This window comes from Buceros rhinoceros, unplaced genomic scaffold, assembly GCF_000710305.1.
Source record: "Buceros rhinoceros silvestris isolate BGI_N320 unplaced genomic scaffold, ASM71030v1 scaffold928, whole genome shotgun sequence".
Taxonomy (NCBI): domain Eukaryota; kingdom Metazoa; phylum Chordata; class Aves; order Bucerotiformes; family Bucerotidae; genus Buceros; species Buceros rhinoceros.
Window position 1 is genome coordinate 44,790 of NW_010427229.1, and position 13,209 is coordinate 57,998.

At 38.8% G+C, this 13,209-nt stretch overlaps 1 protein-coding gene across 1 annotated transcript in view; it reads right to left on the reverse strand.

The window, feature by feature from the left end:
* LOC104498404 (N-acetylated-alpha-linked acidic dipeptidase 2-like) overlaps positions 1-12,900 on the reverse strand; it is a gene marked incomplete at its 5' end in the record, with an annotated part of 30,485 nt that extends 17,585 nt beyond the window's left edge. Inside the window, 10 exons of the mRNA XM_010141778.1 lie at positions 1,612-1,694; positions 2,127-2,246; positions 2,846-2,931; positions 5,105-5,203; positions 5,491-5,584; positions 6,718-6,904; positions 7,579-7,704; positions 8,499-8,600; positions 9,906-10,092; positions 12,716-12,900. Of these exons, the coding sequence (XP_010140080.1) occupies positions 1,612-1,694; positions 2,127-2,246; positions 2,846-2,931; positions 5,105-5,203; positions 5,491-5,584; positions 6,718-6,904; positions 7,579-7,704; positions 8,499-8,600; positions 9,906-10,092; positions 12,716-12,900 (1,269 nt within the window). The remainder of the gene's footprint in view (positions 1-1,611; positions 1,695-2,126; positions 2,247-2,845; positions 2,932-5,104; positions 5,204-5,490; positions 5,585-6,717; positions 6,905-7,578; positions 7,705-8,498; positions 8,601-9,905; positions 10,093-12,715) is intronic.
* Between the last annotated feature and the right edge of the window lie 309 nt (positions 12,901-13,209).

Consider the following 13,209-nt stretch of genomic DNA (forward strand, 5'->3'; position numbering starts at 1 on the left):
AGCATGAATGCACACCACCAAGATAAAGCAAGAAAACAGTAATATAAAAACATCGAGGTTCAAATATGAATTTTGCTCCTGGCTTTCTAATCTTGTACAGCTGCTGTTCCATGACATAATGGATGATAGATTACTAGATATTAAATTATTGAACAAAAAACATTACAGCAGAGCAGTAGCAGTATGTGAACAAATCAAACATAAAAAGAACTTCTAATTTATTCAGGACTTGCTCGAGAGAAATTTATCTTTTAAGTATCATTGTTTCATATTCCTCATAGTTAAAACAGTTGTGTGTTTTTTCCTTACGTCATCTACATACGTGTACAGATACACTGGCAAATCGATCACAAAGTTTTATATACTGTATAAAATTGTTACCAGTGGAGTTCAGGTGAGATGAAATGTTAAAGTCAACTCTTTAAAATCTCTTGGTAAATGATTTTTAAAATCATTTAAATTGTGCTTCCTTCATCTAATGTCCCAAAAACCAAAAATAAGATGTGGTGAGTCTATTGCAGCTGAAAGCCAAACAGTTTATGGGAGAAAGGATTAGTGCAAACCCAGAGGAACAGAAATATCATGTTTGCTAACAGAAGAATGGTGGAAGACCTTCGGTGTTTGGGAGCACATTTCTGTCACCTCCTCTGACATGTCATTTTACTGTGTAATGTTGTGGTGAAATACATGTCAATAAACTAAAACAAAAAGATTAAAATATTTTATTTTATAGGTTTTTAAAGCTCTATCCACCTAGCTAAATATAACCCTGTAAATAAAATTCTAACAGAAGAACAAAACAACACATTTCTGCTGTACCATTCAGTACAAATAAATCGACATAGTTCAGATGAAATGTGTCTCATCAGACAATTTTCTGTCTGCTCTATTTCTAGTTTGGATTTTACAGACAAAGCAATGAGAACTCTTGTAAAACCTATATTTCTGACCAAAGCTGAACAAATCCACTTACGGGGTGAACTGAACATGCCCAACAGGGAAAGGAAAAGAAAACCATTCAGAACCTCACTTCTGAATTTCCCAACATCCTTCTGTCAGGCAGGAATATGGTCAGGGATTGTCCTGCCTCTGAGACTCTATAATACCAGGAGTTTCACAGGAATTTGGGACTATTCACTTATAGATTACCCACCCTTTTGTTTGCACAGGAGGATTAATTTATTGCCACACAAAGGGTTTGGTGTGCTTATGGATCACAGATACATCCGCCAGACTTTAGTTTATAGAAACTAAGGGATTTGTCTAATAGAAAGCTAGAAAATAAACCAATTTAAATTATATGAAATGCTGCTATTCTGTTAAATGGATAGATTTCCACATAGAGACCACTGAGGGACATTAGCTTTGAATCAGAGTAGAGTTTTAAAACTCTTCTGAGTCAGTGCACTTAGGTTGTAAGAACATAATTTGTATAAATATATGAGGTACCCTGTATACATATGAGGGTTTCACAGCACCCAAAGCAGTCTATTGTGCTCCAATTTTACCTTGAAGCTATTGATTTAAGTCAAGGAACAGACAGCACTGGGCACTGCAGCTGCCCGCGACAGACTTTCAAGTTTTGCTTTCTTTACATCATTTTTTATTTACCTCAGCCCACTCTGTGGAACCCAACAATCCAAATTCTTCTGCATCCCAGCTAGCAAAAACAATAGTTCGCTTAGGTCTCCAACCTGCAATCACACAGTTAACTTGAAAATTCAATTTGAATATAGGAAGTCTAGTGAAAGATCACCACGGTTTATTGAAATTGCTTTAAATAGCACTTAATTGATAAAAGCAAAAAAAAAATCTCCTCTAAACTCCTTAGGGGAATATATTATTGCAGAGACATTTCTTCTTAATGCAATATTTTCATTCCACACAACTAAGAGGGTGCTATTACACCGATGAGAGATGTGAGGGAATAAACGCAGCCAACTAAGATGCGATGATGGTACACACTCATCTCTTCAATGAATTTGCATCTATCATAATACAAAATGCAACTTTCTGTAGAGGTGAAAAGTTGAATCGATGCAACTGCTCATGGGATCATTCAGCACAGTTCCTCAAAGCTCCTGCTTTCCATATCCATCATTTTATGTCTGTAATAAGTATGTTACCTTCCATCTTCATTTTGCCAAAACTCCTTACAACCTCTTGCAGAACAGCTGCACCCGTAGTTGGATCAATACCACCAAATACCCAAGAGTCTCTATGACCTCCTAAAATAACATATCTGTCTGGAAACAAACACACAATACCAATCCTTAATTAAAAATGCATTAAGGTTACCTGTATTTCCTTTGATTGCATCCCTACTTGAGTCAAACAAAACATGAATTTTAATACCAGTGCTACACATTTAATTTTTAAGGTATTCTGCAACCTTCCATTCACTCTACTGAAGTATATAAATGAAGACAAGAAATCTTTTTCACATATTTTTCTACTCAGAAGTATTTCACGTATACGACCTGCTACTAAGTGTCAACAATAGTATGTGGAAGTTCCAAACCATCACCAGTTTTCTAGGTTTTTTTGCACTGTCTAAGTTTTCGCAAAGGCAAAATGTATGAATGATGTAAGGGGAAACCTACTGTAAAATGACAGGCACTACAGAAAAAATCCCCTGACATCTATCATAGCATTAGCATTCAAATATATTCTTGGGAATGCCAATGAAAAACAGTGTGATGGGAGGAAGAGGACAACTATTAAGGGTTTCTCAGATTCCACATTATCTGGCTATCTAGAAAACAAAGTTTCTTGCAACATGAGAATAATTTCACCAAACACAAAATAAAGCCGGGATTAAAATTATCAAGCACCCCCTGCTCACCTGGTTCCACAGCTCCTCTGAGGATGCCAATGACATTGTAAATTCGTGTTATTCTATTGTTTGTATGAACATGCATTCTGACTTTTCTGAAATAAAAAGTAGTATGGAGTAACCATTTCTGACTGAGAAGGCAATAAAAAGTCAACATTAATAATCTGAAAGCCAGGAAGTTTGTTCTTCTGCTCTGCTTTGTGCGTTCAACACTGATCTAACCTGTCAGGCTGTACCAGGGTCGCATTTTGTATTTCAGTTAACCTGCTGACAGATGCCTTAGAAACAACCCTATGAAGCGGGCCAATCTATAAATTTTCAAACAGTCACAGAATTTGTTGAATTGTTATTTATGGGAGTCAATTGGATAATTGATTATTAGAGGAGTAAACTGAAAAGCATATAGAGTAATTAAAAATGCATTTACATTTTTATGTACAAAATTATATAATTGTGGATATACATATTTTTATAAAGAACACGCTTTTGTTTTCTAGCGCAATTCTGTGTAATAAGTTAGAACTTGGAGAGAAGGTCATTAGAAATATTCATCCAGGAACAAACTGGAATCTCTATTAGGACAGCAGATCTAAACGATCAAGATTTGTCAATCCCTCCCCTCCAGTAAAATCCACTTGTTAATTTTATAAAAAGGAAGGAAATTCAAGTATTAGCAGAGCTAAAAATAATGTAGTATTCAGCCCCTCTCAACCTGTAGAAGAAACAAAGCATCAAATAATTCTTTTTTTATGTCTGGCAAAACCTCAAGAGTTCCACATTTGAAGTTATCTTTTCAGCAGCAAATCTGCATAGCTGTCAAAATCAAAACTTGTACAGGACAGCTACTGGATCTTTGCCCAGAAAATAACTGACACCAGTGCCTTGGGCATGCATACATTTGCACACTTCCTATGTGCGAGTGACTTTCTACCTAGACTCAAAAGGTTCCTTTTGATATGGAGCTATTCTGAGAAAGAAGTGTATGGAGAATTAGTCCTACCAAGGCGGAAGATGTTATAAAGTCCATTCAGAAATATTTCCCATGTATATATTTTGTTGATGAATCATATTATTTCTTTTCTCACTGTTGCTCTTCGAGACATTCCAAACAACACCTTAATTACGTCAAATATGCTTTCTTATTTATTTATTCCTACCTGATTCATGTTTAGCTAGTGTTAGTGCAGAGATGAAAAGAATAATGATCAGTGAAGCCTTTGTGACGTTATATATTCAGACATACTCTTGTTTTGCAGGAGGTAGAACAGTGATAAGGATACACCATTTTTACACATTGTTCATTGTGGTCCACTACCACAGAACACCTCACAGAACAACATTGCCTGTAAACTGGAAGTGTTTTTACATGAAAAAGTGATAGAAAAGCGATCTTTATCTTTCTCTACTGCATCTTATCAGTTATAAAGAAGAATGAATGATATGACAGTCCCTGACAGCTAGTCAAATCCCTGATCACCAAATGCAATTGCTATGTGATTTGGTCTGCGAGAGAGCCACTCTGCTAGTGCTGGAGACCCAGGCAATTGTGTTTCTCTGTTAGAGATCAAAAAACGTAAACTTCAAACGAACTATTGCTAATCCAGCTGGTCAAAGGCCCGTTCCTCCCAAACAAATTAGTAAGATATATCAGCTCTGTGCTCTTCTGTCCTGTTATTGTTCAGGGTTTTCAACCATGGGGCCTACCAGCTTTTGGGAACAGTTGATGGACTTCGAAATCATTGCCACACTTCACAGCTCTAAGTTCACAGAAACCCCGCGAGGCTTCCAGTGGACAAGGGAAAAATACATAGAAGAGAACTACTGAATTGTCAGTCCTTCCTCACTGGACTGGTACAAGCTGGCTGTCCTATTGTCCCCTTGGTCATCAGAAACAGAAAGACCAAACTGGAAGCGAGGAGGAAGTTTAGGGTTAATTGAGCAATGTTAAAAAAATGTCTACTTATTGCTATATACTCATTTTGAAAAGGACCAGTGAAACAATGTCTGAACCCTTAAGTATTGAAGTTGGAATGACGAGGCTGAACCCATATCCTCTGAATCTTGTCTATCCATTGACATTGGGGACACTGAGCAAAAACATGGGTTTGATAATTTATTTTCAAATTTTCATAATTATTACAAAGAGTTGCCCACTTGGAAGTAAATTTCTGCAGAATCTCTCAGGTATATTGTTTCGCAGTGTTTTTCTTGCTGAGGATATTTTTTTTCCCCTCAATATTTTATAAATAGGCAAGAGTTAAAACAGACCTTGTAGAAGAGCTGTCAGCAAATCCTGGCCCTATGTTATAAGACACATTGAGACTTCCCTTCCAGCTGCTGTCTGGAGCTGCAAGTCCTCCCATTGCACTGTTAAGGGAAAACCAGGACACATGTAGTTGACCAGTAAGCTGAAACCTTAAATTCCCTTAATAATTACTGCATCTAAAAAAAGGTGTGTTTACAAAATTCTTAGAAACATTATGCCAGAAACAGATTGCTTTGAACTGTCCACAGTTTCTGAAGAACTCACTACTACTACAAAAGAACAATAAATACAGGTAACAGCATAGATGATTATATCATCTTAGTATAAAAACTTTTGCTGCACATTTGTGCATACTGATTTCTGGTGAGAAGGACTGATGTATACTCACCGTAATAGTACTTCTGCGTCGTGATATCCAATGGGATGAACTGGGATTTTTGGAATCCCTACACCTTCATTAACTTTATACCTAAAAGTGTACTCTGAGAAACGAGAACAGAATGTCAAACTAACAGTGTTCTTAGAAACTTCCACTAAAATGGAAAGACTTTTGAACGCTGCAGCCACAGTGGCCGCAAGCATACATCAATTTTTTAATTCTTACATCATTTTTTAGATATTGCTTCTAGTGAAAGCAATATCTAAGCAAAATGTAAACGACAGAACAACAAACACAAAAGCACATCTACACGACTGTGTAAAAGCAATCCCCACGTTTGAGTCACAGTTGTATTTGCTGCCTATCCATACTATTACATTTCCTCAAAGCTGTCTGTGGGATAACCAAGATGGTGTGTGAGGTGAAAATGGCCCCCGTGCAGCCTGTTGGCAAGCTGCAGAAGACATCCACAGATGCATTTACCTATGTAGAAGACAGTCAGTGTCTCTCTAAACCTGGTGGCCCAGGCACACACAGCCTACCCTGGTTTTTTAGCAGGTTGTTGTCTTATGCCCCCAACAATGGTCACACAAGCCAGTGAGCTTTCCAGAAACACCCCTGTATTCCCATCCTCTCAGCAGACAGGACTGGTGGGCATCTTGGTTCAGACTGAGTTCAGGATGACTACAAGGACAAGACAAGCACCTGGTGCCATGTTTCAAAAGACTCCAGGCTACTGTTACTTTTACTACAGAAATGTTCCTCCCTTTAAAGAGGATTTTAGACTGGTTTTCTGCTTGGAATCTAGGATCATCAAGGAAACATACCTCCAAGCAAAGCTATTACTCTTCTTTGATGGTAGACTATAATTTAGTTTAAACTGGTTCTCTCTGGAAACACAAATATTTACAAATGGCTGTAAATTCTCGGCCATTTTCTGCTGTTTCACAGTCTGTACTCCTACACAGCCTGCTTTTCAAAGAGTTACAAGTCTGGGATCACACAAAAAGATTTTCCTAAAAGCATACTTCCCTGCCTAACTCAAAAGCAACCAGCTGAAATGACATACGGGTAGAACTTAGTCTGCAACTGGAAAATTAACTACTGCTAAAAATATTTCAAGCAGGTTTTTTCGTTGCATCTGTACTGAAAATAGATTAATTTCTAGTGTCAAATTAACTTTCAGCACCAGTTTATAAAGTATTTGATGGCCCAGGGTACAGATCTTTCACTCACCTTTTGCAGGATAACCTGGTGTCAGAGGATCCCCAGCCCCATTCAGGTTTAACACATTCCCTCGCTGGGCTCCTCCACCTGGAAGGTTCCAGCCATCTGGATAAGCATCTACTCCTGGGGCATGGTAGTCAGCAGGGTCTGAATAAAGTATGATCCCTTGGGCTCCTGCTAACATGGCATTTTTAACCTGTGAAATTATTTGCTTTTGAGAAATGCCCTTTTATTCTTTTTTAATGCAGTAATAAATCTGAATGTTGCAATTTATTTCCATGGGGACACAGCTTTAGAAGTTGTATATGTGGAAGAGTGAAAATGACCACTGCCTCAGCAGAAGAACAAAGCACAGTGAAACACAGTATGTCCGTTATTTGTGTCATGACTTGAGTCATAGCTCAAGGCCATGAAATAAAGCACAGGACATAAAGGCACAAAACCTGACCAATATCCCCACTGTGGCACACTGTCATCAATTTTGTCAGAGTCGTTGTCTGAAGTCAGAAGAGTTGGTTATTCAATTTCTGTGCATCAGACTCTTTGTCAAATACTTCTTCAAAATACTGCAGTTCTAAGGATGAAAAGTATTGAAAGCCTTGGCTCCTCAAACTACTTAGTTCCCTGAACTAATCTCTTTCAAGAGCTGCCTATGGAGTTTGCAGTCATCTCAGCCTCGGGAGATTAATACATTCATCTGTTTTCCTTGTTTTGGAAGTTATTTTTAGAATGCAGTCACAATGGATACACTGCAGGCTTCCTTCTGCTCCTACATTCCAACTCACTAACTAACAGTCCTCATTAACTCCCACCAGCTGCACCATGAGCAGTGTCTGACCCACAGAGGAAAAAACAAAACGCAACCCTTACTTTGTTTCCTCTGAAGATCTTCCCATATCTGGCAATAACAATCTTTCCCGTACAATTAATTCCCATTTCACGTTCCAGCTTAAAAAAGTCTTCGGTGCGGCCATAATTCACATATACCAGATCTGCCTGCAGAGAAAGGAAAAGCAGTTTCATGGCAGCTAGTCATTCGACAAACAAAATATCTGTTTTCAGGAAAAAATATATATACATTCACGAAGTATGATATAATTTGTTTGGTTTTTTTTTTCATTTCTACAAATGCGATCCAGTGCCCATAAAAATAATAAGAAAAGATATCCGTAATATTCTGCAGGAAGCCTTGTCTCAAATTGCTGACCCTTCTATAATATCTGCACTGAACAGCAGCCCTTTAAACTGATGTTAGAAGCTAAGCCAATGTGCTTTGCTAAACAGACAAGCTTCTGTGGGTACGAAAACCCAGTGGTATTCTCACTATTATATATTTTAATTCATTTATGCAATACAATATTGTCCTTGACTTGTTCCTCTATGATGAATTATCAGATTAAATGAGGGGCTTTTGTAGCCTTGGAAGACATTCACTTAATCCAAAATGTCTTCCAAATTTATTTATATATTGCTATTTCTACTTGAGACTTAGGCAAGTCCTCTCCATATGATTGAGTCATATGGAGTAATCTGGGATGTATCCAAAGTTCTCCATAAAGATAAAGGCTTTTCACTTATTATGTGATTCAGAGTTCTCGCAATTTGAGAAAGCTTTTTCCGTAATATGAGACTTCTAACCTCCACCACACTTTGTGGCCTAGCTGTCCTTAAGTGTTCTCCTATTCTAATGGTTAATTAAAACTACCACAGCAAACATTTTGAGAAGTTGGAGCAATCTGCCCCAGCAAGTGCTTCGCAAAATACGGCTTCAGCTAATTTTTTTTTCTTACCTCTGGCACTCCTTGTGCTGAAAAAGCATTATATGGTGGTAATATATCAGTAACATTTTCATACCCTTCTGGAGGTGGTTCAAACAATGATGTATTGAAAATCTATCAGTAAACAACAAAAGTCTTCAGTCAAACACTCTATCTCCAGGCACAAGTTTGTACACTAATCTTGGTTATTAAACTGTTATGGAAATACATACACGGAAACAAACACAACTCTAACTAGCACAAGTTAAGTTCAAACAAAAACCCAGCTGGGGATACACAGATGAATTTTTACAACAGAATGTGGATATGAATAGAGAGAGACAGATCACTTGTCAGAAAATGCTCATCAACCACTGCCTGAACCCAGGAAAAGAAGTAGCTGGAAATTGCCATGAGGTGTTGACAATAAAAACACACCTCATTCACCCATGCCATCACCAGAGGTATTTTTTGTGATTACTCCCACCTCGAATATTACTCTTCACCTCTTCGCTAGTTACATTCCCGTTAAATGTGCTGCCTTTTCTCATTATCTGTTTAATACTCATGCTGCCTCACGGTTCATGTCCACTCTTTGTGAGATTCTATCTGAGAGACTGTTGTGGGGGTTCTGAAAGAATGTCTGTGTTGCTTCTCTAGCAGCCCCATCTCCTCTCTTTGTTCAGGCTCCTTATCAGGTTTTACGTCTACTTCTTTAATCCCCTGTGTGTACAAAATGGAGAAGGTGCCTATAGACCAACTGTTCATTATTACCTAGGAGACACCATAGGAAGCCAGGAGGATCGGGTTCAGAGCCAACAAAAGGAAGTAGTACTTCATACAGTGGATAGTGTCTGTGTGCCATTCCCTACCCCAGCATGCTTATGGAAACGAAAAATGTATAATGTTCGAGCAGAGACTGGGTAGGTACTTGGAAGAGAGGTCTAATGAGGGTACCTAACTGGATGAACTCTTGGAAGAGAGGTCTAATGAGGATTCTTGAAGACACTAATTGCACCAAGCCCAAAGAACCCCTGAGCTGAAAACAGCTAGACACCAGAAGAATTGTATGCCTGAAATACAATTCTTTGTTCTTAAACTTCCCTGTGCATCCGCTTAAGGCTGTTTATGGAAAAAGGATATTGGCCCAGATGTATCCTTAATCTGAACCAGTATGGCTATTCTCATACCTTCTGATCTATTGGTGTTAATTGCAGCCTCTCCACACATCCTCTCTCTCTGCTGTAAGAGGCATTGAGATTTCAGCCACTCTGCTGTTCTGCTGCACACTCTGGAAAATAGTTTCTGAGTTCCCTTTGCACCGGATTTTTTATCATGTTATAAGGCACATGCTGGGATGAGTGGGTGGGAAAATGGAGGAAGACACAGTTTCTTTAAAGAAGTCTTACATAAATGCAGTTTAATCCTTAAAAAGATCACCTCATTCCCTTCATCATCAATTACAGAGATGTAGTTTGGCTGCGTTTCATCTGGGTAGGAAAGAAGCACATCATAATGAACGAGTTCTGCTGAATCCAGTCCAAATTCCTTCCACTGGCCTTGAATTTGCTTGGCAAGAAGAAGATTCTGTTCAGTTCCTGCGAGGTGAGGCAACTTGGTAAATGAGCTAGAGTAAGACAGAAAACCACTAGTAAGCAGCAAATGCGGAGAGGCACAATAATGAACTAGGATCAGTGTGTATAAAGCTTATCTTCAAGCCACATGCATGGAGGGCAAGGTCTTAAAATCTGAGCTGTACAACATGTTTGTTTATCAGAGTCTGCATCAGGAGAAGCCCAAAATGTAGTCAGAGTAAAGGATCTTTCCTAAGGCCTTAAGATAAGTCAGCTGAACCTTTCTCTTTGCATAACAGAAATAGCCACAATTACACACAAGGAATGAAAATCAGTGTCAAAGACATTCAGCAAAAGACTATGAACAGTATGCAAGGTGCAGAAATAGAGAAGAGCTACACCTTCAGAAAGGAGCCCTCCAAACGACTGTGGGATCTGATCATGGGTTTGCACATTGTTGGCATAATGTGTACCAATAAGCTTAATTTGAAAATCATTATGTCAAGTTATCTGCACGCATTTGTTCTTTTCTTCTTAATCAAAAGCCTGGATAATAAAAGCTGTCTGAACAACATTTCCATCCAGATCAGATATAGCACCTAATGGTGATGAGCAGAAATGACACGCAGCCCTTCTGGGCTGCCCTATACAAATCTGTCTGCAATTTGTCTGGCCCACTGAACAAATGGTGAACACTGATCAGCACCAGCTTCAAAATTCCAACAGGCTACTTGTTAATGGCTGCCCCACAAGGTCAGATACCATTAATTGCCATCAATTAGTGGTATCAAATATCATGAACAGTACCACTTCAACCTGTCCTTTCAGACTCTTTTCTACCCACGTAACAGCTTGTTCTTCAGTGCTTCCTCAGCTTCCAAATGAGAGTGTTGTGGGAGACAAAGTCCAAAGCCTTGTCAAAGTCAAGGATGTTACAGTGTACTGTCTCCACTCACCCACGTAGCCAGTCATTTCCTGACAGAAAGACATCGTGCTGACCACATAAACAAACAGCAAATAAATGCCAACTGTTCTTAATCAGCTCTGTGCCCTTCTTGTATTTGGAAATAGATTCCAGAAGGATGTTTGGCCACCCTTCCAGGGACTGAAGTGAAGCTGACCAGTCCACAGTCACCCCTAGGTTGTCTTTCATGCCTTACCTAAAGACGGGCCCTTTTCAGCCACCAGGGATCTGTTTCAGTCACCAGCACTTCTCATAGACAGCAGCCTCACAATCATGACATCCAGGTCTTTCATGTGAATCCCACCTGGCCCCTGGATTTGAATGTGTCTGATTCTCTACTGCTCTCTGCTCTTGTCTTTCCCTGTCTTTAAACTGTGCAGGTATGACTGGCCAAAGCTTGTTGCCTGTCTTCTTCTTGCACTTTAATTCATTGGAGTATTTCAAGTACCTTCTAATCCCTTAAGTACTCTAGTTTAAATACTATATTGCAATAAGGAAAAATATATCGAACACCACACGATGCCTTTTTGCAAATTTTCAGTTCCAAACAGTTTCGTCCTTTCCAGAGCCATGATTCAAAGTCATGGCTCTGGAAATGTAGCCTAGACTCTCACTCAGACACAATCTTCAGGAACTCTCCAATCTACTGAGAGCAACAAACACAAAATAAGATAAAGCCTATAGTCTTTAAAAGCTAATTGAAATGCAACATTTTGGTTTTAGAATAAATGTACAGAAATCGAATTTGTCACTAATCCTTTAACGCTTGAGATGCAGCTGCTGACTTACATGCTGAATACCATCATGTTACTAACCAGAGTTTGCATTTGTTTACATTTAGTGTGAATATGCTTGTTTCTCTGTGGAACATATAAATATGCACCCTAATGATTTTTTTTTTTTAAATTTCCAGTGGAATACACAGCAAAACGAGGGTATTTCTATATGCCTAGAATTTTAGATGTTTTGAAAGAACTTTGGGATGAAAAAAAGTACATTTAATAACAATTGCATCATGCAACCAACCGTATATACACACTGAGCAGGGACAGGGCCCTTCCTCTTCTGAAACAGAAGACAAGGTCCAATGGAATCTCAAGCACCCAATATGGATCTCAAGCACGTTACCCAGTATGGCCACCATGAAGGAATGATCAGCTGCAACTATACCTGCAGCTCAGGGCCATTAAAAACTTTGCAGCATTTTTAATGTTACATTTTTAATATATTCATTCTATATTTAGACTAGCTGCTCAAACTGGAAGTTTAAGGAGCCACTGGACAGATTATCGCTCAACCGTAATTAATAGAAATCAGCGTATCCCAAATACAGGACATCGTCTCATTCTGAGACAAAGCAGTTATCCCATGTCAGAGCTTCAGACACTTGTGAGGAAAAAACAGATGCTGACCTGCATTAAATCCAAACTATGGAAAATCATCACAGAAAAGCATGGTAAGCACTGGCAGTGTGGCAGCTTGAGGGAAGTGCACTTAACAGCACAACCACTCCAGAAAGGTGACTTCAGAAATGGGGAAGGGGAGAACCGAAAGGCCCCTTCGCCTTCCCCCAGACCTTCTGTACAAACCATATAGGTCCAAAGCATCTTAACAGCTCTGCTTTCAGAGGCTTTTCCCTGGAGGTGATGTTATCACTCTTTAGTTTCTGTGAGTGATAAGTTTATCCAAAGAACAAGATGCACAGGGCTTACCGAAGGAATTGCTTGATGTTTTCTGCTTTCATTTCAGCCACAAGTTTCTGTTGCACATTTTGATGGACTTCTGAAAAGCTGGCGGTTTTTTCTGTTGGTTTTGTAAACCATCCTGAAACACATTTGAAAAATTTCCTGCTTAGCAAGAACCCCCCAGTCCTCACATATTTGAGCCCATGTGCAACCTAAAGTCTTATTAAAACAGTTTTATTAAAATCATGAAGATGAGCAGGGCTTAGAGCACCCTCTGGCAGCATTTGCTGTCTCAAACAGAGGTGAAGCAGAAAAGTAAAATATACTTCATTGACTGAATTGCCAAAAAAGTGACATAATTAAAAGAGCACACCCTAAATCTCTGGTAAATACGTTCCCCTTTTTAAGGCAGATTCATCTCTCATTAATTTTAAACCGTAGATTAAATCCTCAATTAACTGTTTGCAGTGTGAGGACTGGAGGATCCTCATGATGAAATTCCCTTATTTAAATTCACATAT